The following is a 27,499-nucleotide window of genomic DNA, read 5'->3' as shown; positions in this document are numbered from 1 at the left end:
ATCGGAATGATAGCAATCTGGGTTAATTGCCTGAGGGAACCACTACTGATGATGAATTATTTGACTTTTACAGTATAATACATTTCTCATTGCTGCTGGTCTCCGCAGAAATTACGTTCGGTGAGCAGATCACATTTCTTTACATTACTTGCAATGCAACTACGACAGATGTGTCGTTCTGTGTATGTTAAGATTTGAAACAAAAACTTGAATAAAAAAAGTCTTTGGTCTGGAGTCAAATATTACAATTTTGAAAATGAATCAAATATGGATTGTTAGGTATCTGCAAATTTTTCGATAATCAAATTTGAGACTTTTTGTCAGTCACAAGAGTTTCATGTTGAATTAAATGCCAGATACAGTTTATTGCATAACCAAAATACCAATAATATCCAGTTTGCACATTTATTTAATTAAATCATTACATTTTGAAGTTAATAATCACAAACCATATTATGATTTTCTGTCTTTTCGTCCCCCCAAAAAAGAAAGACCTCTTAAAATGAAGACTTTTGTTATCAATTTAGAACAGTTGCGTACAGTTCATAACCTACCACCTTTCAGTTACCAGTCCACTACACCCTGCTGTATGTGAGTGTGAGAGAGTGTACCAGTAATGGTGACGGTGTCAGCAGACAGGCCGTGCTGACTGAGGCTGCTGGTCTCCGAGTCGATGTGGAGTGTTGTGAGACTGGAAAGCTCCTGCTCCTCTGCGGTCTGACCTGCTCCTTCCAAACTATCCTGATCCACATAGGCCACAGCACACGTTTCAGGGGGGAAGCTGAAATCTGCAGACAAACACACTCATTCATTATCAACCTCTTACTTGTCTCTTTCTTGTACTGGCTTGTCTCTTTCAATTCAACCTAAACTACTTACTTTCAAACTTTTTGTCATACTGAAAAGCATTGAAGGAATCTGATTGGCTGTCAGAGCTTATGAGGTCACTTCCACTGGCGCTACCTGGGGAGGTCCACTCAGAGGGCACACCGGGGTCGTCTGCAGGACGCGTGGTGTTCTGACGGTTCAGGAGCTCTGGTAGATCTTTGGGGATTTCCAGACTTCCTGGGCTACTGCCACGCCTCGTCATGCCCTAAAAAGAACATAATATACATTAAAAATAATATACGATAATATACAACACCAGAATCAAAAAAATGAATCATTTGGTTTTAAGCATTATACAGCAATTAGCTGACATGTGATACTTGTGTATTAGTATATTTGTTCATTTGTTTACAAATATTATGATATATCAATTTAATGCAATCATTTAGTGTGATTAATTATAAAGAAAATAATGCCTTAAAAAATTATGACAGGTATGAACATTTCTTAAATTTTTCTACCATCTGAGCAGTTCAAGATTATATAGAACTATCCTTTAATTAGATGAAGTTTCAGACACTATGCATACTGAATGTTTGCACGGACATACAGAAGTGCTTCTGGCCCTCAGTCTTTCCTGAATGAACTCATCCATGAGGTCACTGACATTAGGGTTGCTGCTGCCAGCATCGTTGGACATGGGCCTCATCTTCGGCGTTAGCTCATCTTTATTGGCTAAGAAAACAGGCACAGAAAGGCACATCAGTACTTTTACTGGGACCTCCCAAAACGTGAGTGCAAAAAAACACAGATGATATAGCAGAATGACATGTACTAACTGACTCCCTCTTTGTAGTGGTGTCTGACTCTCTCTACAGCAGTTGAATATAATTATGAATGAGATTAGTTTGGGGACAGTGAGTAAATAAACACATTTTTCTTAAAGGACAACAGTGCCATTAAAGGGTTAGTTCACCCAAAATTAAAAAATTGAAAATTAGCCCATGAATTACTCACCCTCAAGGCATCCTAGGTGTATATGACTTTCTTCTTTCAGACGAATCTAGTCGGAGTTATATAAAAAATTGTCTTTGATCTTCCAAGCGGTTTAATGGCAGTCAACGGGTGTTGCAGTTCATCAGTGACTCAAAGGCTGGTTCAAATGAAGCATATGGATGTGCCTTGTACTGTGGCTTGGAAAACACTTGGTCTAAACATATTTTTATGCCGACTTTGAAACTTTTTTTACAGAATTTAAAACAGTTCTCACTTCTTATAGAGATGAAGTGACATGGCCAACTTTTTTGTCAAAAGGTCTCTTTAGAAAAGTGAAAGACTGGCCAATAATTTAACCCTAAAACTGGCAACGTATCCTGTGGGATACAAACATTTGAGAGGCTGTGGGGAGAGTCAAGGTCTCATTTCTTGGTTTCATGTTGAAAGGGTGTTTGTTGTGAATATTTAGATGAGGTGACTTTTGTTTCTCCATTCTTTGCTTAGCTCACTGGCAGCATTTAAACCTGCATGGTTTAAATAGTGGGAAATCTACTCACCCTCCGATAAAAGTTGATCTAGTTTACATATTTACACACGTTGGAGGGGACTTACCCGTTTAAAAAGCTGTTGTTCAGCATTAGCTTATTAGGTTTACATTGAAATTTTATGAATTAAATGCTTAAATTATTTGTAATCTGTCTTTAAATGTTTGTATCTCCGGGGATACGTCGCCCTTTTAGGGGTATAAATCAAGATATAAAACATACATAGACTGTGTGACTTTGTGGCTTGTGTTTTAGATGATCTAATCTTTTTGTAATCTTGACAAAACGCATATCGTTGGAAAGGTCTGACGGTCAAGATTCCATATTTGGTGACTGTTTTGTAATAGATGTGATATTGTGACAGAAAATGATTGATTTGTGACAGAAAACTGCATTAGATAAATTCAATAGAGTTTGTGTGTAACCCAGTGGTTACTTTTGGTATAGTGCCCAAAGAAAATCTCACAGGAACCACCATTTTTGTGATATCAACTTCAAGTTTGGAACATAAATCGGTTAGTTAAATGCTTATATTTTTTGTAATCTGTCTCTAAATGTTTGTATCTCAAGGATACGTCGCCCTTTTAGGGATATAAATCAAGATATAAAAACATATATATATACTTGATATATATACTCTGTGATTTTGTGGCTTGTGTTTTTGAAGATCTAATCTTTTTGTAATCTTGACAAAACACATATCGTTGGAAAGGTCTGACAGTCAAGATTCCATATTTGGTGACTGTTTTGTAATAGATGTGATATTGTGACAGAAAATGATTGATTTGTGACAGAAAACTGCATTAGATAAATTCAATAGAGTTTGTGTGTAACCCAGTGGTTACTTTTGGTATAGTGCCCAAAGAAAATCTCACAGGAACCACCATTTTTGTGATATCAACTTCAAGTTTGGAACATAAATTGGTTAGACATATGGCTTTGATTTTATAGCAATTTTAGAGTGCAACATATTTTATAAAATATTTATTTTATATAAAATAAAAACAATTAGTATACTACATTATCTTTACTGTAAACTTAAACTTTTATAACTTTTTTATACTTTCTTTTTTTAAAATGCTTTCACTTCAGCAATAATCTGCTATGTGTCTTCTTTAAAAAGAGACCAACGTTAGGTCTGTACTCCAAAACATTCAGGAATCACAACCATGCTGTAACAAGCATTGATAAACAAGTGTTCTGTTTCCAATGAATTTATACCCCCAAAGGAGCAACGTATCCTGGGGGATACAAACATTAAAATCAAATATAAGAGTCAAGTTTTGAAAAAAATCATGAAATTGTATTATTTGAGTCCCAATAATATGGAAAATAGCATTAAATTAATTTTCTGATGTCTTTTTATGGGTTTGCCATTTTTAGGCTTAATCACGAGAGGTTTTCCCTTTTTAGGGTTTTCACGAGACTCACCGGCGCATGCGCAATGCCGACATCTTACGTCATCCTCCCGGAGCTGCTTCAGTGTACAACTGTTGGCGCAAGCTAGATTAAAGTGATTATTATGTTTTGAATATGGATATTTTTCTTACAAAAACGCATCGATTCGCTACAGGAGGCCTTTGTTCACCCCCCGGAACCGTGTGAGGCACTTTTTATTATGGATGGATGCGCTTAATTTCACTTCTTTTGGACTGATGAACTGCAACACCCGCTGACTGCCATTAAACAGCTTGGAAGATCAAAGACAATTTTTAATATAACTCCGATTGGATTCATCTGAAAGAAGGAAGTAATATATGCCTAGGATGGCTTGAGGGTGAGTAAATAATGGGCTAATTTTCCTTTAAGGTTTTTTGCTCATGTTTAACATTTGCCTCTTTTACATCAGCTTTTTTCTTTTTGACACAATGGCAACCTGTTCACATTCACTAAATAAAATATATGTACACTAAAGCATGTATGTACACTAGTTCAAAGGTTTGGGGTTGGAAAGATTTTTTTTATATTTTTGAAAGAAGTCTCTTTTTATCAAAAATGCAGTAAAACAGTAATATTGTGAATTATTACAATTTAAAATAACTGTAATTTAATAATGCATTTTAAAATGTAATTTATTCCTATGATGGAAAAGCTGAATTTTCAGCATCATTACTCTTCAGTGTTATGTGATCCTTCAGAAATCTTTTTAACATGCCGATTTGCTGCTCAAGGGAAACAGTTGTTGGAATTGGAAACTGCTTCATATTTTGAGAACCATGACTATTTTTATGTTCAGGATTCTTAGTTCAAAAGAATATATTTAAAATAAATTATTTTATATTTAATTATTTAATGTATCCATTAATTATTAATTTATTTCAAAAATAAATAAATAAAAAAAAAAAATCTTACTGACCCCAAACGTTTGAACAGGAGAAAATGTTTTTCATATTATGGTAAAAATGTAATCTTGTTTCACCAAACAAATTCAACAATCAGCTAAAATTAGCATGAAACCAAATAATCATGGATGTGATGCTTGAATCTACATTAAATATTAATAAATAAAATTGTTTGTGGTGAAAAACCGAGCGAATGAAACTCAGCACTATTGCCCTTTAAACACAACCAAAACCTTTGACATTAAACGCTAAATCAGAACGCGTACAGAAAAACAAAATCTTTAATGGGAGCCAACCACAAAACTGATTTCATCCAGTGAAGCGATGCAGTTACTCACAGTTCATGCAGTCCCCAAACAGAGACAGACAGAGAGAGAGACAGAGCAAACCCTGGAAATCCAAACCTAGGAGTTAGTGAGCCTTTATGTTAACTGAGGTTAAAGTGAGAAAGCAGTGAGTACGTTAGAGGAGCCACCCACAGCAAGACGAGGCAGCCTTCATCCCAAAGCAAAGGGTTAGGGAGCCACTGGTTAACAACAAATTATACGAACATGGCAGCACAACAAGGTGGGGCCGTGACTTTGGGCATTTCGGTACTTCTAGAAGTCTAGTTAGTTTAGACTACAAGCTGTGTTTAAGTTATAAGGGCCCTGATTAACTAATAGCTTTGTGCAACTGAACTGTCTACAGGAGCCGCTCTAAGGTGATTCCTGTTACTACACTACAGGAAGGCTGGCAAGCTTTTAACACAGTACAACAAGAAAACAGTGCTATTTGAGTGATAGTGCTGCTCTCTACTGGCCATACAAAACATTGCAACTATGGCAACTACACCAACTGTATTCCGTTACAATTTTTTATCACTCTTAAATGAAAATTCTGTCATCATTTATGCATTCTTATGTTGTTCCAAACATTGTATATCTCAAAAGATTATATAGGGTTCAGAGTGCTTTCTCTCATAACAGGAAACTGACATCATACAAGTAGTGGTGTGTGATATATATTGTCTACAATAATATAATTGTTGTTTTAACAATGTGCAAGCAAAAACTATCAACTATGTCACTCACTTTGCAAAAAAACATGCCTTAAAGCAGGAGTGTCAAACTCAGTTCTTGGAGGGCCGGAGCCCTGCAGAGTTTAGTTCTAGCCCTGCTCCAACACACATACCATTACCATACCATAGTTTTCAAATAAGCACGAAGGACTTGATTAGTTGGATCAGGTGTGTTTAATTAGGGTTGAATCTAAACTCTGCAGGGCTCCGGCCCTCCAGGAACTGAGTTTGATACCCCTGCCTTAAAGAGTCCATGCATTCACTGCATTATGCAGCATTATTAGAATAGTTAGAATGCCAACGAAAATAGTTTAGAACAAAGCTGGAGCAGAATTGTTGCGCAACGGTTTCTTTATTGAATGAATTGTGTCTATGAATGAATCATCTGAATGACTGATTCAATTACTTTTTTTTCACTGAATTGTTTTTTGTTCATATTTAAAGTCATTAAAACTTTTAAATAATATCATAATGCAATATATATTAAAACAGATATTCTATACACACATACAATTGAAATTGCAGTGCAAATGTATTCATGCTACTTCTTTATATTTAAAGTCTTCATGTTCTTCATATTTAAAGTGTCATTTAATTTCTTTAATTAAAAAACATTTAATTTAATTTTATTTAACTTTTCAGTATTCATTTTTTTTCTACACACACACATACATACATACATATATATATATACAGTCTGTGCAATTATACCATCACACACCCCTACCATATGACTTAGAAAACCTAATTTTAAGGAGTTTTTTTTTTTAAGCCCAAGTTACTGTTATAAAAAAGAACACTCAGGATATTCCTCTAAACAACATGGTTATAAAAAATTAGAGAATTATCATTTTTGGGTGCACTATTCTTTTAAAATGACATTATTAAGAATTGTATAGATTAAAACACATAACATTAGGTTATATTAAAGATCACTGTGTTTTATGAATGTGTCAGTGAGCATGTGTGTGCATGTACATGTGTGAGAGATTGACAGAGGGTGGGGAGGTAGGCATGAAGTCGCATGCAGCATCCAGGGGAAGAGGGGCAGCAGAGATTAGGTCCCAGAAGCTTGAGGAGGAGGGGAAGCCATCCCACAGGTAGGGGACCGTTGGTCTTTTGGGAGTCTTTTTTTTTTTGGAACTGAGCTACTTTGAAAGAAAATACAAAAAGAGGCTTCAATTCAATTCGCATTCATGAAAAATCAAACAGTCACAAGAAAAGAGAGAAAAAAAGGGAAAACGCACAGGCGCTTTGGTCACATTTTTCATGTCTTCCATGTTGACACTGAGCCGACCAAGTCCTCACCTGATGTTTTTCTTCCAAAATAGCCCATTACGTGAGTGTACAGGTCCTTCAGGTGAGCCTCGGTGGCGGGCGTTTTGCTGTGATGCTGGGGCGACGCTGCCTGGGCCTTGGGTTTGGAGAGAGCATGGACCATAGACTTATACACCCCGCCCAAGAGCGCCACCTGCTGCTGCCGTGACGGGCTGCACCCTGACTCCTGAGACCTAGAGCGGGACCCCCGCGGGCGGAGAGTTGGGCGGCCGAGTCGGCCGCGTCTAGCCCCACTGATGGAGCCTCTCTCCCGATCGACCGCCTCGCAACAGGTGACCCCCTCCCCCACGCCCTTCGCCGCTGCCCCGCTTGCCCCAACCGAGTGGCTGCTGAAGTGGCCGAGACGGCGGAGACGGATCTTCCAGTGCGCCCCTTTGGGGTCCAGAGGGTTGTGAAACTGCACAGACTCTGTGGATGGGCGGAAGCTGACGTGGACACCACCACTGTGGCGTTTATTGGGATCAAGATGGGATAGTTTGGGCCTGGGTGCAACCTGGGAAGCCTGCGGACTAAGCTCGCGCTCACTAGCCCTGTCTGTGGCATTCTGGCGGTGTAGCTGCGTGACTTTGCTGCCCTCTGCTGGTTGCGTACTAACACTCAAATCCCAATCACATTCTTCTAAACACTCATAAAAACTCTTCTCGCTTTGCTCCATCTCTTTATCCCATTCTAGCGCCCAATCCCCACTTCCCCCAAGCTGCACCTGCCTGTTATCTGCACCTGCTTCCACCTTCACTTCCTCCTTGCTACAAAACTCCCTAAAAGTGCTGAAGACATCCTCCTCCCCTTCACCCTCGTTTTGATTGCTCGAGGCCGCTGCTGGACAGGACCAATCAGGGATAAAGGGGGGTTGCTGCCCCGGCATCTGGCAGAGATGGTCATAGATGCTTTCGCCCACCTCCAGGGATGCCTGGCTGTCAGGGGGTTGGTGTGGGTCAGTAAGCTGGTGTGGGGTCGGGGAACTGTGGGGGGACTCAGAGGTGGTGGTGGTAAAGTGGGAGGAGTGAGAGGGACTGTCAGAGACAGGAAGTGCACCTTTGACCCGTTCTGCGATGAAGGGCTCCATGATGTCAGAGGTGCTGCTGCTGCGGGGGAGCGGGGGCTGCTCCAGCTCACCGGAGGTGGAAAACACCTCGGACGATGGGGTCTCCTCACTTTGAGAGCAGTGGCGGATCCGCGGCCCACGCTGGACCATGGGAGGTTCCTCCAGGTCTGAACAGGAACAGATATGTATCAATCAGCACTTTTAAGGATGCAAGTGTAATTATGCATTAATATGGTCAGTAATATTATCTTAAAGACACAAGTTAAGCAACAAATCTTAAAATTTCAGATACCTAAGAGGTGATGAAAAGACCTAGAGAGTATTATCATATTAACTGATGCACATTTTACATGCAAAAAACATGCATACATAAAACACAATTAAAATCTAATTACATTTCAAAATGAATCTCAACGGTAAATGAAACACATAAGTTCACAAGCAAAAAGAAAGCTATTCACTTTAAAAGACACATAAATGAATGCTTCCATTGTGACATTCTCCCAGTTGCTCTAGACAAAAATTATGATGAACAAATGCAGACAAAGGTAAATCCTGTAGAGGGTATTTTTCTCAAAAGTTCTGGGTGTGAAGTGGGATTATACTGGATGAATGGTTATGCAAGAAGGATAATAGTGTAGATTCTCAAAGACGAGGAAAAGCAACCAGTACTACAGACAAAAATGCACACATGCAGGACTCAATAGGTCTGTTGGGTGAAGTGCACACAAAGAAATGGCTGGGTCATATTCAAACCCAAAATTAAATATATGCATTATATTTATATATAAATATATCAAATATTTACAAAAAAAAATTATGACAGGGCAGACAGGGGATGCTGACTAGAGGAAGTGCGCACACATACATATCCATGCATATCCATAGGCCGGGATGCAGTCAGAGGCGAGCGTGCCGATACAGGCGTAGAGGGCTCTACCTGACAGCTCATCAGCTAAGGGAGTGAGGACAGAATCAGGTAGGAGAGGGTGTACAGGGTGGATCAGGACAGGTGCGCTTTTAGCACTGCGGATAAAGGCTGAGGACAGCAGACTGTCCCCCGTAGAGCAACTACGCAGAGCTACAGACCGCGCACACACCCAGAAAGAGAAAAAGAGAAGAACAACAAGAAGACGGAGAGTGTGAGAGAGAAAGTGAAATGAGGCAGAGAGATAAGGAGTGATGAGGAACACAGGAGAAGTTAGGGAGGAGAAAGAGAGGAAAAAAGAGAAAGTGATGGCAGAAAGCACTGAGCATTACAAAGGAGGTAAAGAAGTGACCTTATCAGTGCATATCAGATCAGCACTGACGTACACATGAACATCATGTCACTGGAAAATCTAGACTGTGAACTTTATAGGAGAAACATGACGTGTTAAATACATTCCATCATGTTTTGGATGAGTCACATCATGGCAGCATTTTTTATTTTTTATTTTTTTTAAGCATAAGGATGCATTCCTATTCATATACTATGGGCACTATGTAGTCTGCTAGATTAGGTGTTAGGTGACAAGGTATTAATATTTCACAATATAAATTTACATTATCACACAATGCTGAAAACAGTATGTGAAAGCGCCCAGATGCTATGCAGTATTCACTACCATTTAAAAGTTTGGGGTCAGTAAGATTTAAAAAAAAAAAAAAAACTTTTATACAGTAAGGATGCTTTAAGTTAAAGAAAAGTTAAAGACACTTAATGTTACAAAAGCTTTCTATTTCAAACCAATGCTGTTCTACTGAACTTTCTATTCATCAAAGAACCCTGAAAAACTGTATTACAATTTTCACAAAAATATGAAGCAGTTTTCAACATTGATGATAATAAGAAATGTTCCTTGAGCAGCAAATCAGCATATTAGGATGATTTCTGAAGGATCATGTGACACTGAAGACTGGAGTAATGATGCTGAAAATTCAGCTTTGCATCACAGGAATAAATTACATTTTAAAATATATTAAAATAGAAAATAAGAGAATTCTTTCAAAAAAATTTGTTTAATCTTAGTGACCCCAAACTTTTGAACAGTAGCGTATCATTGTACATCATTGCATGCTTTTTGGGTTAATATTACCCACAATCCCTTGCAATATAAAAAAGGAGTTTGTGAGTTCTATTTTGACTTCAGTTGCAGAAATGCAGAGAGGAATACAGACAAGTATGAACATATTAACAGTAGTAATAATGAATTTTACAGTAATGAATTTAACTAGGAGCTAATGCACATTGTATGCAACAGAGTACGTGGAATCAAAAGCAACTGCATTATATTATACTATTTCACAATATACTAAAAAGTGTAATACTGACAAAAAATTGCATGCTAAGCATGCAAATCGTGATGCAGTCTGTGCAGTCACATTTATCACTGTTTGCAGAATTTTTATGGGCGAACCCCAGTCAAGCAGCAGATTTCACAATAGGTTCAACACTGATACACTATGTTGACCAACAAAAATCTGCTTGGTTTGAAAGTGACATCTGTGTAAGCACTGCTATATTCATCTCTACACTGTTGACAATAGACATTTTTGCCCACAAAATTTTGCCAAAACTTCGCTAATGTGACTGCACCTTAAGAAAGGACATAATTTAACGCAATCATGTTCTCTCCTTGTAAATATCTTCATCTTTGTCTTTCTGAACCAGAGTAACAGAATAATGCAGATACAAACATAAGCAAAGGTTATACAATTTAAAAGAAAAAAAAAAGTTTTAAACTGACAGGAAGAGAGGACAAGAAGTGTTTGAAGCACACTCACCCACTGTCTTCTGTCTGACGATGCTTCTGGCCTTCTCGATGCCTGGTGAGCCAGCAGTGGTAGCGCTGCGCTGTCTCATGGCAGCAGCTTGGCCTGGTGGGTCTCGACTCCAGCCTTTGGAGAACGACCTATCCACAGTGATTTTCTGGCATTCGTGGGCTCCACCTAGAGGGAGCGAATGTATCATGTAAACATATGATACTGATGTTTCAAAATCTTTCAAATGCTTCAATGGCTCGAGTTTGCATGTTGTGCAACTTCCTTAGTCTGTGTGCAAGCATAAAAGTACTCATGTAATTTTGTATTTCTGTACAAACTCACCTTTGCCTTTGTGTTTCTTCTGTTTCTGTTCACTGAGCTTGTCCAGGGGCAGCTCGTTGAGGTCCAGGCTGTAAAGGTTGCGTGCTAGTACCTTGGTGAGTGTCTCCATGGTGAGAGACCACTCAGTGACCAGCTCCTCCCAGCAGGTGAGAGATGAGAGTACAGACAGCAGGTCGTCCCACAGCTCCCGAGAGATGTACACATTCAGATTCCCTTTGATCCAGGCCACAATCAGAGTCTGAACAGGAAGACAGCCCAAAGTATGGACTACATCAGACACTTCAACAGATGAACTAGAAATAATAATTTTAGGTAATTATTTAAATATTAAATTGTATGTATTAGTATTCTATATATAAACATAAAAATAGCTTTTATTTTTATGTTTTTAGTTTTAATTGTAGTTTAAAGGGATAGTTTACCTAAAAATGAAAATTCTTTCATAATTTACTCGCCACCCACTTGTTCCAAAGTTTATTTTTTGTGCTAAACACAAAAGAAGATATTCTGAAGAATATTGGTAAACAAACAGTTGCTGATAGCCACTGACTTCCATAGTATTTTTTTTCCATAGTATTGTTATTGAAGTCAATGGCTACCGTCAACTATTTGGTTACCAGCATTCTTAACCCTCTACCGCATGGTGTAGCCATATGGCAACATATTCTTTGTGTTCATTTCCTTGCCACTGTCTCTTTAAGAGAACCCAATTTTTTTTTTACAGCACTTCAAGTTAAGCCATTCTTAGGAAAGAAAAAGATTCAAATATTTTTTTCTATAGGTCTATCATAATGCGTGCGGTAGAGGGTTAAAATTATCTTCTTTTGTGTTTAAAAGCTGAAAGAAATTCATAAAGGTTTGGAACAACATGAGGGTGAGTAAATAATGACAGAATTTGAATTTTAAGTGAATTATGCCTTTAAGTTTTAGTAATTTATGTGCTTTTGTCTCTTTTATTAGTTTTTGTTTAGCTTTAAATTTAAGTTTTAGTTTTAGTAATTTTAGTACTTTTACTAAACTTATTTTCAGTTACTTCCCAAAGATTTTTTATACATTAATACATTTTTAAGTTAAAGTTTTTCCATCTCATTTTTATATTTTATTTTGAAACGACAATGAAAAGAATTGTAATTGTTTTAGTTAACAAAAAAAAAAAAGTGACTATCATAGAGCTGATATCTACTGGCTCTGTCCAAACCAGATTTCAAACAGAAAGTAATTTTTCTGTTCAACTGAAAGTGAAATACTGCAAAAAGCTAAAGCACACAACATGTACGATGTGTAGTATGTGGTGAGTGTTTTTGGACCAATGAGAATTCACTATGGGCGGAGCCATCCAAAAATGTCTCCTATTCACAATCGTAGAAACAGCTAACTGAAGGAAAAAAACAAACCAAAAAAAAAAAAACTAACTGCCATGGTGTGTTGGTGGGCGGTACCTGAAAAATGGCCCCCGCCAAACGGCCCGATAAAGTGTTACTCTTCTTCCCATGAGGCATAAAAGATGGAGGCCTCTTCATCACACACTCCGTTACCCTTAGCAACACCAGCAAGATCTGCTCCCTGTGATGAACACAAATACACTCAGGATGAGCAGATATTCCAAGCAGACACCTAAGACCAGATGAATGAATTGGAATGTCATAGTCATCATACCAGGTCTTCTGGTTCATGGTTTCATGCATGACCAGACTGCGGTATATATTGAGCACACGCTTGCACATGTCAACATGCTCTTCCAGAAGTGACTTCAGCTCATTGGCTGCCTCCAGAAAGAAGACGTTAGAGGAGTTGGTGATGAAAACCTGCAAGAAAAAAAGATTGTAGTGGGGAACTGAGACTGGAAGGAGAAATGTTTCACAAAATTTCCCATGAACTGAACTCTGCTTCATCCAAAAATAAATAAGTAAATAAAGAGTCAGCTATTTGACATGCAAAGCTATGTGCATCAATGTTTTGCACAATGCTAATAACTCTTCAATTGCTCTTTGCAGGGTTTGAACCTACAATCTTTCAGTTTCCAGTCTAGGTCGTAAACACCGACACCAAAACTCACCTGTAGTGTGGCCTGGACACCAGCATGGACGTTATACTCCAACACCTCAGAATCAGAGGATTTACTCCCAGAATTCCTACACCAATTAGGGTTTTGACTGTGAACAGACACCGTGAGCCCAATATCCTACGCACAAAACAAAATAGACACTGATTGCTAAACAACAGCAGTACAGTATTAATAACAGATAATTGCTTAGATAGTCAATATAAAAATATATGCCGTTTTATCTGTTCTATGAAAAAATAAAAAAAAATAATAAATATTGTATTATAATAAATAAATAAATTTCACACTAAAATTCCAGTGTTGTTTTCAATGGTGTAATCATCAACATAATATACAGTAAAAAAGTTGATGAGTATTTAATACTTCAGTAAACCATTTAATCTTTTGTTTTATAATAAATACATAAATACTATTTTTATACATTTTATTTTATACTTCAGAAACTTGTTTTAGAAAAAGTACACACTCTTTGAATTGGGGAAAAATAAGCTCTGATGTAAGCTTCTTACATTAACCTAGCCTGACAGAATAATTAAAAAAAGTGGATATTAGCCAATACCACCACTGATGTATCAGATGCAAAAAAATAATTAAAAAAAAACGGGGACCAAGCTGTTGTGCAGGCTGACTCAGTATGTAATAACTGCCTTTGCATTCCTCTGTTGTCAACTTCAGAGACACCTACCTCCTCCTCTTTATCAGTTCTCTGCTCGTGGGTGGAGTCCAGCTGGCCTGTGAATCGGTCTTCCTCTGGCTCTCTCATAAACACAGGCTTATCCTGCTGAGAGATCCACTCTTGATACACCCGCACCACCTTACGCATGGCTGCGGCCTCACACATGGGCAGCAGAAACGTCTGCAAAATATAATACACTATTATATTCACAGACAGAATCAGTGTGCAGAGGCATCTGTGACTAAAGAGATACATTAACTGGACATCTTTCCTCACACCAAAATAAAGGCTTTTTGCACCATTTTGAACAGGGTCTTTGAGATATTCAGAATAAGGGCTATAACAATCCCTATTGATATTTAACATTTCTCACACATAGCAGTTCCTCTTTGTGAACTCTAAATCACACTAGGACAAAGAAGCCCCTTATCAGAACAATCAACCTCTCTCATCACAACTTCTTCAAAAATGAGCCAGACTTCTTCCTTTTTCATTAATATTTAGATGTACTGAAGTCCTTCTGTTCCTCATGATAGGATTACCTGTCGAAAGATTTCAGTGATAAAGTTGACGTTGGTTCTAGAGGAGCAAAGGACCCGGCGCACCACCTCAATGTCTGTGAGGTGCTCTTCGTCCATGCTGCAAAGGCTGGAGGAGCTGGGCTCTCTCTCAGTCAGGGTGCTGGTGTTGGAGTGCGACTGCTCCGGCTCACCAGTCCCACCCCCATCCAGACCATCTGGCCATGGGCCGCCATCCTCCCCTCGGGCAGCCAGGCCCACCGCCGCTCTCTGAAACAGCAGCAACATTGCAAAAATGTGCATAGAAAGCTTGATCGATAGAGTTGAGACAATGTGTACGTCGCTTAATAAGACTTTAACTGTTCGGTTACCGGTCCAGACCCTAAAGGGGTACTTCACCCAAAAATGAAAATTCTGTCATCAAATAGTTTCAAACCCACAAGACTTCGGTTCACCTTTGAAACAAAAATTAAAATATTTTTAATGAAACTGGTTACCAAAACTGGAAAAAAAGAAAAAAAAAAAACCTAACCAAGGTCCAAAAAGGTCATAAAGGCATCATTAAATTAATTCATATGATCCAAGTGCTACGATCGGCCGCATTGCATATGGTATACACAGAATCTTGTTCTTGTGTCATGCACATGTGCCACATGCTAGAACAAACCTCACTGGATCTCATTTGTTTGAGTTTCCATGTTTACCATATGTGATGTGCTCTATGTATGCGTGTCGATCATTCATAAAATGTAAATAAAAGCCTAAATTAAATCTGTTTCTCATATAAATCAACCGTACCGCTTCACAAGACTTGGATTACACCGCTCAACTGATATGGATTTGTTTTACAGCAAAGATCTTACTCTGTGTTTCAAAGATTAAAGGGGTCATATGATGCGATTTCAAGTTTTCCTTTTTCTTTGAAGTGTTACAAGCTCTTGGTGCATAAAGAAGATCTGTAAAGTTGCAAAGACTAAAGTCTCAAATCCAAAGAGATATTCTTTATAAAAGTTAAGAGTCAACCACACCTACCTAAAACGGCTCATTCTAACACGCACCCACATGTCTACGTCACCATGTGGAAATATTAGCATAATGCCGCCCAAATGTGCACGCAAAGAAAGAAGGCGTGGTTTCAGGAACAGCAGTAGTGTTGATGCGGCCATGTCAGGGATACGCTGTGTGATTCAGTATGAAAGCAAAATTACAATGCACTGGGTCAGCTGGCCAATCAGAGCAGACTGCGCTTGTCAAAGGAGGGGGCTTTGTTGAAAACGACGTGTTTGAGAGAGGCGGGGCATAGAGGACCTACAATAATGTACAGTATTTGAAAAATAATGTGTTTTTTGAACATTAAAGCATGTCAACATATTCTGTTACACCAAATACACCAAATAATGATCTTTAAAATAGCATCATATGACCTCTTTAACAAATGTCTTGCGGGTTTGGAAATGAGGGTGAGTAGTGCTGGGCGGTATGACCTTCAAACAGTGTCGCGTTCCGAACGTTGTTTAAGCGACATACACCGGTATTGCGGTATTTTAAAAATGAATCTCATAACAAAAATAAACACCGGTATTCAGTATGAACCGGTATACCGCCCAGCACTAAGGGTGAGTAAATGATAACAGAATTTACATTTTTGAGTGAACCATCCCATTAAAAAGTCCAAGTCATGCCAACCCTAAAAGTGCTTTACAACCATTTCTGTGTCATACACCTGTGTATTTTTACCTGGATGTTCTTTGGCACGTTTTCACCTTCCATGCCAGGGATGTGTGTTCCTGTGTTTGACCGTGGCTCCAGCCAGAAGGAGACCAGCCAGCGGATAAATATGACTCTGGCATTGAGGAAGTTCTCTTTAGTGCAGTACAGGGCTTCATTGGTCTCTGGGTCTCTTTTTACAACTATGTAGTAAGGCTTTGGTCTCATGGATGGAACCTCTATTATAAAACAGGACACAAATCCAAATTAGACATCTTATCATCATGAGCAATTATAACTGGCTAAATAGTTCCTCAAAAACAACGAGAAATAAAAATTAGGTTTGCTTTGACATAAAGAAGGATGGCATGATCATTAACTCTTACCCAGAATAGGACTGTACAAACTGGTCTCCTTGGAGAAGTTCGGGAAGATATGGGGCAGGTAATACTTTTTGAAATTGGCGAATAGGAATTTCAACCCCTTCTCGTGGTTCTCCTTGCACTTCCACTCTAGACTTTTGGCCTGTAGGGAGACGGAACACACATGGCAAGCTGAGCACATACACAGCGGCTGGGACAGAACAGCTTGTTTGTGTTATGTGGAGGACAGTGGGATTGGTGGAGGAAGGCAGTGCGTGGTGCTGTTGTTTATGTTGGGGAGGGTGTGAAGCAGAGCAGCCGTTACAGCGCAAGGGAAACATACCGCTGCAGCAGCGCTATCTGGCATCAAATGCATGCAGATCTGGGGTCAGTGGCATGTAAGTTTGGTTTCCGCAGCTTTAGCGTTGGGTCTGCGCCAGCCATGTTAGCATAAGCAGTGTTAGTAGGAGGGGCGGGGAGTACCTGGTTTACCATGTATTTAAGTAGAGCCTCCAGGAAGTAGCCAGTGAGATCTTCCTGGGATTTATCTCCTGACTGGGGCGGCACCAGGGGACTGATCTCCTCTGGAGTCACTTGAGCTGCAGCAATGGACAAAAAGATGTTGGAAAGGGTATTTTTCATGTAAAACATTTTTTAAATTTATATTTTGATGTAAGAATTTAGTTTACTATGCAGAGACAATCATCATAAATCTCCCTGCACAGTGCACACAAAACATTTATTGAAACTAAGCTGCAGAACAGAGTAATTCAGAATTAGTTGTGGTTCTGATATCACAACCATGAGCCAGTGTTGTTATTTATTAACTAAAACTATTAAAAATCATTTTTGTTAATTGATATCACACTAAAGTAAATAAAAATTAAAATATTTGTTAAAAATAGAAATGAATATTAGAAATGTTGCTCTGGCAACTAACAGAAACAAAATAAGTAAATAAATTAAAGCTAAATAGAATAGAAATAATACAAAATACAAAAAAATGACAAAGGCACACAGTAAATTTAAACTAAATTTGAAATTAAACCAAATCATTCAAAATATTAATAAACACTTTAATAGCAAATAAATAATACTAAAATAAAACTGCCATGAACATACTATTTCGCATGCAAACAATTTAGCCAATCATTACAAAAGTAATTTAAATAAGTCTTAAAGCTACAGAGGCAAAAAAAAAATCCTGTTTATTTTAAATGTCAGAGAGAGGATGGAAAATGGTCATGAAAAATGAAATTATGACTATTTTGGTGAGAGAAATATTGAATAACATTAAACATGGCCTTTAGAGACGAAATAAAAATATTACAAAAGTGTAACAAAAGCTCTGTGAAAGATTTTGAACATCAGATTTTATTATTTTATTATCTGATTGGGACATAAGTTGTTAGAGACAACAAACAACACTCACGCTCCTGAAGGTTAAGGGGAGGGCTGATCAGATTATCCAGGGTTCGAGGGCCCAGCTCGGACTGTGGTGCAGGGAATCCTGGGATTAAACAGGCGAAGATCCAGAGCTGCTCTCTCAGAGCGTTGTGCTGCAGAGCCTGCATCCACAGAAGGAAGAGACGCACTCCTTCCCTCCGGATCTATACACCACACATACAACCACATTATTGGTTAAAATGATTTTTAGCAGCCCTCTCAACCTTGTTTATGTCAGCAGAAGAAAAAAAAACCTGAATGACATGAACTGAATAAATATGCGCACTAAGACAAAACCATTTAAGAAATAATAAAGATGGCAAAATATTTCTTTAAATTTCTTTAAAAAAGAACAACTGCTCACACAATGACAATGTTTATTGAGATTTTGACTTTTTATATTATAATGTAAAGAATTTTTTAACATTTAATACCTTTAGGGAGTTTCCAGTGTGTAGCAGTTTCTTCAGAATGAGACCTATGAAGCAACACAGTAGTTTAAGCCGAGGAACAAATTCATAACTTCCAAATGAGCTGGCTTTCTAGATAATTCTGGAAAACATGTTTGCTCTGGTCTCTTTGCTTATTATCTGTCAATGATGTTTATTTGTTTGTATGGAATGTGGGTTTATTGAGAAAAGAGCTAAATAAAACTAGACTGAAAATTCTTCATGTTATTGTCACATATTGTTTATCTCACTGATGAAGGACTGTAATGTCAGAGTTCTCGGTCAGATCTGGGTGTTTCTGGGCCCCAGGTCCTTGGCATTCTCTGTGTTTATCTTGGTGGTCTGTGTATCCTTCAGTTAAAAGGCTTCAAAGCAGAGGAAAAGGAGAGACCACCGCAACCAGGCGCAAAGTATCATTTGATACATCAGATCTCTTCCATGTTAATTTGAGTTTTCTGCCCTAACTATTAAGTGACTTGGTTTCTATTTTAGCTTCGCCCATAGTGAAAGCTCTTTAGTCCAAAACCACTTTCCATTTACACTACCGTTCAAAAGTCTGGGGTCAGGAAGACTTTTTTTCTAATTAGTATTTTTACTTCAGCAAGGATGCATTAAACTGACAAAAGTGACAGTAAAGACAATTATAATGTTACAAAAGACTTCTATTTCAAATAAATGCTGTTCTTTTGAACGTTCTATTTATCAAAGAATAAAAAAAAAAAACAGTTCCACAAATATATTAAGCAGCACAACTGTTTTCAAAATTGATAATAAAAAATGTTTCGAGTGGCAAATCAGCATATTAGAATGATTTCTGAAGGATCATGTGACACTGAAGACTGGCGTAATAGCGGCTGAATATTCAGCTTTGCATCACAGGAATAAATTACATTTTAAAATGATATATTATATATTATTATATATTCATTTAGAAAACAGTTATTTGAAATTGTAAAAAATATTTCAAAATATTAGTGTTTCTACTGTATTTTCTATCCAATAAATGCCACCTTGGTGAGCATAAGAAATTTCTTTTAAAATCTATCCCTAACTTTTAAACAGCAGCATTTAAAAAAATAAAAAAAACGCTCTGGTAACAGCTGTAGGATTTTCTGCAAGGTAAGCACATGGATTTGACTGCAGACATGCCTATATACAGTATATACTCATGTTAGTACATGCATTTAAACAACTCAATGAATGTAACAAGAGATTGAAAAATGTTGTGAGCGTAGCACATTTTTACATTTTACATTTCAGATTTGTGCAAACACACATTACTAGGCTTCCTTGTGACATTGCAACAGGCTGGAATGTTGCAATAGCTCTTCTACACATAGACATCATGCCTGTCTCATCATGATGGGGCATCTAAAGTGTCTCCAGCCTTCACCATTACAAACAGCCCATAGGGACATACCAAGTGAGCAAAAGCTACATCGTGACTCATAAGAAGCATTTAGGGCGTGGCAAAGAACACCTGTTTTCTGTTTGAGAGACTTACAATTATCTGTCAGGTGCACGTCAATCTCTCTTATCAATGATCTCATTACTGATGAAACTGATGCCTCAGTAAATATGAACTTAGTGGATCATACATGTAACAGTGCAAACATTCATACTGCGCCAGATGGAAGTATGTGAATGAGAGTTTACACAGGAGAAAATGTCACAAAGAAACCAAAGCTGATGAGATTGAGCTAGTGTGTGTAAATAGCCATCAAGTGATTATCTATATTTCTTACCTCAAATATAAAAAGAATAGAATCAAGCTCTTCACGTTGCGATTTGTGGCCTGTAGGAAAAATAAAAACGAACACAAAACATACTGAACGTCACCAAGGGATCACAGAAACCCACTGGGCTGCTATTAATAGCTCAACAAACAAGGATTACATATCTGTGCTAGAAACATGGGACACTCAACATGTGGCATCAAGTCCAGCAGCTCAAAACAATCTTTTTAATCAATTTTATTGAAAGATATGCAAATGTTAAGAAAATAAAGCCGGACAGAGAGTGATCAATGCTCTAACAATTCTTTTGTTGTCAAGATTTTATAATTTAAAGTTAAATGCATGTTATAGATCTTATTGTGAATGATTTATCCATGTATACATTTATTTTTTTTATTTACAATTTTGCTGAACTTGTAATTTCATTTTAATCAAAATGTCATACAGTAAATTGATCATCTGGTGAAATGACATATGCCGCACTTCTCCAATCATTTTGATCACTTAAACCCTGCCTTCCTTACAACTGACTGTAAGCTTGCATTCAGATCTGCCTCCATTCAATCAACAACCAATGGATAGAACCAAGATCTCGTCTTACAAGTTTGATTTTAATATATATCAGAAGAAAACCTACTATGCAAGAACATGAACATGGGTGCTTCTAGATACAGAAGCTTTTTCACACGTTGTTGAATTCAGAATTGCATCAGAAACTAGATATGTACATTTTCTGAAGAAAATGTGAGTGGTGGCAAAACTCAGCACTGCGCAGGTACGGCCTTTTTTTCACCTTTTAACAATTAGGATTTTTGCATGTTTTAACTCCGAGGTTAACTTTGTAACATTCAAAGTTAACCATTGCTAGCATGTGTAGCATATTGGAAGTCCTGTGTGCTAGCATGAATCAAATGAGCCAAGCCCCATGTATATACGATGTTCTGATGCAGAGATATAGGTCTTGCTAAATGGTTGCTAGGGTACTCTGTTTGGTTGTTAGGGAGTGGCTTGGCAGCTACCAATGATGAGGCTGCTTGCAAGTATGAATGATATAAACAAACCCCCATGTCTCTATGACATTCAGATTTGAAGATATCCCTCTTTAGGGTACTCAACAATAGTTGCTAGGGTGTGGCTAGGAAGTGGTGAAGGTAATTAGTGATTGCTATTTATTGCCCTGAGTCAAACAAGTCCACCCCCATGTCCCTATGACACTGTGATCCATAGATATCCATCTGGTCCTTTTATAATGGCAGTCTATGGGATCAGTTGCTAGGGTGCTCTAAATAGTTGCTAGGGCATGGCTTGATAACTTCACAGTGATCCTGAAAGACTGATTGGTTGCCTGAGTAAAATGAGCTCACCCCCATGTCTCTTTGACATTGTGATCCACCATAGTGGGAAAAACACGTGTGCTCAGTTCCTTCACCATAGCACGTCTATGGGGTGACTTTGGGGGGCTCTTGCACCCCAGGGGTACAACGTATGCCCCATTGGGAAGTATGGTCTTGTACAGCTTGACAGTCTCTTCAAATGTGGTGAGTCACATGTTTCTACAAAATCCTTTCTCTGTACTACGACCCGTCAAATTTGGCCGCAATGCAAAGTCTATGGGATCTTTTGCCTCCTGTGCGAACATCGTACACCCGATCGCTTACAAATGTCATAGCACACCTCTCCTCAATAAGCCACACAATTGTATGACTCTTTCATGGGTCTGTGACAAACAGTGCGGGACGAGTTACGTGCCGAAGTTTGTCCGGAATCTATAATAATATAATAATATAAGACAAGTGAGATATAGTGATGCTTCGCTTTGCAAGCACCACTAATTAATTTATAATGCAGTGCAAATGTTGTCAGTAGGGATGTAACGATTTACCGCGAGCCGGTCGAAAATCGATTCAAATATGTGATGATTCAAATCGGATGAGGTGCCAAACAAATCGCGATACAATTGGAGTAGGAGTTATCTCTGAGGGGAACTGACTATCTTTAGAAAAGGTTACGTGGTATTTTCTTTTCATCAGTCAGACCATTCTGTTTTTGCTTCAAATTTAGAAATTATACAGTCTAATTTAGATTAAAAACTACTTATGCTACATGTATGCAGCATCTTTGTATGGATCATGATTAAAATCCAGTGGTTGCCTCTAATTTTAAATGGAAAGAGCACAAACAAATCCTTAGTTTGCTCATATTAAGAGATTTCTTTCGTGCAACTTACTGTGCGTTCACACCACCGCCGTCGAGAGTGTCAAAAATCGCTCTGGCCGCCCTGCCAACAACGCTGTAGAAAGATTCGTGGATGCTCTCGACGTAGATCGAATGCTTATCTTGTATTTAAAGGGGTCGCAAAGCAAACAAGCTTGTTGATCTTGTGCAGACTGACCACAAGGAGGGTAACGTTATAAGTTAACCTCATTAAATATTGTTGTTGACGAAGTATTAAGATCCTTTACCTAATAATGTATAAAGCACTAATACCACACTGTAAAAATACTCTGATACAAGTAAAAGTCACTTAAGTAAGTATAATCTGGTATAAACATTACTTAATGTATAATAAAGTATAATCAGGAAAATTTATTTAAAGGTTTAAAAGTGAACTGGGACTATTATACTATTATTTATTATATCATTAGATTATCATTCCTATAACGTTAATGCACATCAGCAACTCACCAGGAACACCAACAATCTCAGACACCTTGGTCCACGCATCATTTTTTTTTTATTTATGTCCCTGTACGCAAACAGGGACACGTCGTATATTATTGGGAAACCCGCCACAGCAATAATCAACCTCTCCTCCATTTTGCTTGGGAACTAATGTGGTCGGAACCAAGTTTACAGGACTGCGTTCTCTGGAATCCTCTCAAGCGGTGGACTTCTACGTTCCGATTGGTTGCCGCCGAACCGCGTCATAGCTCATTACCATAAAGCTGACCTGATTTCAACTCTCCTCGACACCCTCAACGTCCAAGACGTGCCGCGCCACTGCTCGACGCCGGCTCACATTGAAAATGAATGACTTCCGGCCACTTTGATGCTCTCGACGGCAGCGATGTGAACGCATGGTTAGGCTACTTGTTTGATTTGGGGTTTGTTTTAAAATTTCAATTTAGTTTTGTTATATTTCAATTTCACAAAGAAATGTGCAGCAATAGCCTAATAAAACAACACCTTTTCATTTACTGTATAACGTATTCAATCCCATTTTGTTAAAAAAAAAATCGTGAGAAAATCGAATTGTGAAATCAAAATCGTGAATCGAATCGTGAGTTGAGTGAATCGTTACATCCCTAGTTGTCAGTGCAATCTATGTCCTCCTGCAGTCATTTTTCTCATTCAGCTCAGCTACTCTAAAGGTGGTACAACAGACTGAAAAAAGTCTTGCTGAACAAGTTAGATAAACTTAAACTGTCAATGTTTCTAGCCAACTACCTGAATAATAACATATCTGTTTTTATTGGCACAAAGAGTAAGACTGCATATTAAGTAAATGGCAAAAGTCAAAGCTGATCAAGTCCCGATCCCATTCCACCTCTCTCACCATTTATTTCCTGTCCACACTTGAGTGTCCTATAAAATAAAGGCAAACTACCTAAAAAAATGAAATTATAAAGAAAGCACGTGGGGGGGGAAACCTGCGACAACTGTTTGTACCGAGCAAGGACAACAATATGAACCGTATTTGCAGCAGAACAAGACGAAATGCTAAGACATCAAATGAGAGGTCAAAGGCAGTGAGCAGCTCTCTGAATACTCAATGAGCAACTGTGCAGTGTTCCGAGACACTGGCTGCGCTCTCCTGTGCACTATAATGAGCCCTGGCTAACTGGGGGCTGGCTAATTTTCGTCATAAGCCATTTCATGGAAACTTGCTCATTAACACTGTGACTTATGACTGTGTGTTTGCTGAGAGCACACAATGAGTAGGCCAGCTGAAAAACAACGTAATTGAAACCTGAAAAACATTAAACTATCAAACAACAGTGCAGAGAACATTCTCATGAGACAGTGGGTGAGAGATAAAATGAAGCGCTGCTGGTCTTACCTTTCTGTTTCAGGTTAACCTCGATGGTGACGAAGTTTTCAAAGAACACATAGTAGATGTGGGAGTAATTCTGCTCAAAGAGGTGTTTGAGTTCAGTAGGCTCCGCATTTTCTACAAAAAAAAACAAAAACAAATTGAATCAACTAGTCATTTTAGCAGATGTTTTTTTCTGAAATACCTTCTGCACAGTTGTACAATTTAAAACTGAATTACTTTCTATATTGTGGTGTTTCAAAAGGAAAAGACATGTTTCAAATAATTGAGACGCAACTTCTGGGAGAAGAATTTTATTGTGCTAATAATTTAGTGTGCTAACAGTCAGCACTGACAACCCCTCTCAGAGAAGTGTTGTCTCTTAATTCAGCAGTTTAGAAAATGGTTGGATGCCAAGGACCCCAAAATATGATAACCTCATTGCAATGAACCCCATTCAATAAATGTAAAAGACAGCTACATATTTTCACGCATAACAACCAATTTATACTGTGTGAGAAAAACATTAGGCGGGTCACTGTGAGAAAAAAAAATGAAGTGTGATACAGAGTCAACATTTTGTTTAAAAAGAAATTAACTCGCTTCTATACTGTCATTATACTAAAGAAAATTATTTAAATATTATTTGAAAATTTTGTATTATTTTGTCTAGTTGACTGCGTTTTAGTCATCTTAGATGCATAAATATGGATATAAATATTTTCAAATCATGTAAATTTGATTTGTGCTGCAGTTTTCACAATAAACATGGCTCTCAGCAGTTTTACAGAGAACAATGTCCTACAAACTCCATTAAATAAGATAAAGGTGACAGTGGCAAGGGAAGAGCCTCTGTACTACAAATGTACACAAATGCCCACTTGTTGCTGCTTTTCCTTCACTATTTGATCCAACCTATGCTTAATGTCTCAAGCGTGTCTTAATTCAAATGTTAGTTTTATGAAGAAAAGCATGCACAATAAATGCATACTTTATATTAATCTACAAACCAAATTTCATGCATTTATGCAAAAGATCTCCAAGATCTTAAGAAACAAACATTGTGTACTGTGCAAAATGCCCCCTTATGCTTGGTCTCTCTTTCATGGACACAATCTGTCCAGCTCCAAATCAATTCACTTTCAGCACTCAGGATGTGAGAGGGTCTCTTTACTGATGCTGAAGTCTATTGCAACCTGCAGCCCAGCACCGCAACAAGTCAATATTTGTGCTTTAAAGCTCCTCCACGCAGTCCAGCTCCACTCATCAGCACTAATGCAGCTGGTCCTGGTCGCACATTCCCGCCGCATCCAGCGACCTCAGTCAAGTGCCCGCTCCAGTCTGTTTATAGAGCTGTGAGCCGTCATGAACACCAGAGCCAACAGAGAGACCTGGTCTAGATAAACACTGATAAATATTCAGACCAAGGGTTCATTCTATCATTACGGAGACAGCATAAGCAGTGGAGAAGTCATACTTGTTCAGCAAGTCACTCTGGGCATACTAGAGATGTGCACAAGTTTACTCTAAACTTCTCAAAGTGATCCATTCTTGCCTGCAACCCACAGAAAGATGATTGTTTTTTATAAAGAGAATACAAACAGAAAGAAATAGGAGAAACTTATGAGAAATATACAAGAAAGAAAGCAAACTTTTTTATTGCTATTTTTAGAACCTGATGTTTTTAATGCATTTTTTAATGTCATTTTCAAAAACACCCTATTTATAAGGCATTATTATTAGTGATGTGCAAATAAAACAAAATATCTTTTTTTTATGTACACATTGCTTAACTGCTTATTTTTGACTTACATTTTAAAGGGGTCATATGATGGGATTAAAATTTTTCCTTTCTCTTTGGAGTGTTACAAGCTCTTGGTGCATAAAGAGGATCTGTAAAGTTGCAAAGACTAAAGTCTCAAATCCAAAGAGGTATTCTTTATAAAAGTAAAGAGTCAACCACGCCTACCTAAAACGGCTCGTTCTAACACGCCCACACATGTCTACGTCACGATGTGGGAAGATTTGCATAACGCCGCCCAAATGTTCACGCAAAGAAAGAAGGAGGACACAACTAGAAATCAGTGGTTAAGTTGTATTTACAACACTGTTCCAGAACAGTTTAACCCAAACATTCCGATGTGTCCAGCGCATTTTATGGAGGACTGTTTCCTGATCCTGGGAGAGTAGACTACAATGCCAGCCGTTCTGACTCACAGACTGTAAGTACGTTTTTATTAGGGGTGGAACGGTTCAACTTACTCACGGTTCTGTTCGTATCACGGTTTTAGAGTCACGGTTTCGGTATGAGTGATTTCTTTGTTGTTGCTGTTTGATTAATATTAAGAAAGTGCTGCCACTTTAAGAGAATGCACTGATCCAGTGCACTGATACAGTACATTCAGCCGGCTGTCTGCTATAGGATTCTTACCAAGACGGGCATTTTGACATAATTTTTGTGTGAATTTGTCCATTTAAACACAATATTTCAGAGAGAGATTAATATTTGCGCGTTCTGAGGCGCGGGTTTGCGCGCTTCGGATGAACACACGCACAGATCTTCTCACTGCGCGCGCAAGCTCGCGTCCTCTGGCTGAGGCGGTCTCTTAAATGTTTAAACTGGCAAAGCTTAAACGAGTTTAGCTTAAACACAGATCTCAGTGTGTCCTGTTCAGGTCTCACCTGTGCGCGCGCGCTATCAGCACTCGGGTGATGACGGAATAAATGCTCATATTCCAGCATACGGCATTCGCATTGAACAAGAGTGAATGGTTTGTCCATGTTTTCATATATTAGCCGAACTCTGTTTGTTTTACGTGTTATTTATAGCAAACCATATTACAGATGCGTTGTCAGATTTAAGTTGAACCGCGGTCCTAGCGCGTGCCGAACCGTGTGCGGAGAACCGTACAGTTAGATTTTTTTCCGCGAACCGTTCCACCCCTAGTTTTTATATTTAAAGAATTTGCCACTGACGATTCAAACGCGAGTTTTGAGCAGTGTATAGTAGCGTTTGTAGTTTGTCATTTCTCCGATCACAAATGCAGACATGGTTTTATTTTTACGCGGCGCGATGCAATGCAACGCGTAAAAAGACAGTATAAGTCATTATAATCCGTAATTATGTCCCCACTGGACGCAACAAATGCCTCGTTTATAATGGGTTTTAATGTTTTTGTCTCGTCACTCCGGCCAGGACAAGGCATCACAATATGGCAAGGGGCGTAACATTTCCGTCACACGCTTGAGGTATTCGACCAATAACA

The 27,499-nt window shown here is 38.4% G+C and overlaps 1 protein-coding gene across 1 annotated transcript in view; it reads right to left on the bottom strand.

Moving 5' to 3' along the window:
* Nucleotides 1-27,499, bottom strand: part of LOC107682070 (ral GTPase-activating protein subunit alpha-1-like) — a 73,086-nt gene that overhangs the window by 40,757 nt on the left and 4,830 nt on the right. The window contains exons 2-20 of the mRNA XM_016478453.1: nt 24,261-24,371; nt 20,210-20,259; nt 19,525-19,576; nt 18,450-18,493; nt 18,002-18,179; nt 17,053-17,168; nt 16,594-16,732; nt 16,238-16,446; nt 14,525-14,770; nt 13,992-14,162; nt 13,298-13,423; nt 12,898-13,046; nt 12,681-12,804; nt 11,242-11,479; nt 10,921-11,085; nt 8,145-8,321; nt 1,439-1,563; nt 880-1,093; nt 612-788 (exon numbers count right to left, since the gene is read on the bottom strand). Coding sequence (XP_016333939.1) covers nt 612-788; nt 880-1,093; nt 1,439-1,563; nt 8,145-8,321; nt 10,921-11,085; nt 11,242-11,479; nt 12,681-12,804; nt 12,898-13,046; nt 13,298-13,423; nt 13,992-14,162; nt 14,525-14,770; nt 16,238-16,446; nt 16,594-16,732; nt 17,053-17,168; nt 18,002-18,179; nt 18,450-18,493; nt 19,525-19,576; nt 20,210-20,259; nt 24,261-24,371 — 2,811 coding nt within the window. The remainder of the gene's footprint in view (nt 1-611; nt 789-879; nt 1,094-1,438; nt 1,564-8,144; nt 8,322-10,920; nt 11,086-11,241; nt 11,480-12,680; nt 12,805-12,897; nt 13,047-13,297; nt 13,424-13,991; nt 14,163-14,524; nt 14,771-16,237; nt 16,447-16,593; nt 16,733-17,052; nt 17,169-18,001; nt 18,180-18,449; nt 18,494-19,524; nt 19,577-20,209; nt 20,260-24,260; nt 24,372-27,499) is intronic.

The sequence above is a fragment of the Sinocyclocheilus anshuiensis genome, unplaced genomic scaffold, assembly GCF_001515605.1.
Source record: "Sinocyclocheilus anshuiensis isolate Anshui unplaced genomic scaffold, SAMN03320099.WGS_v1.1 scaffold1098, whole genome shotgun sequence".
NCBI classification, from domain to species: Eukaryota; Metazoa; Chordata; class Actinopteri; order Cypriniformes; family Cyprinidae; genus Sinocyclocheilus; species Sinocyclocheilus anshuiensis.
This window is presented reverse-complemented; position numbering and strand designations above follow the sequence as displayed.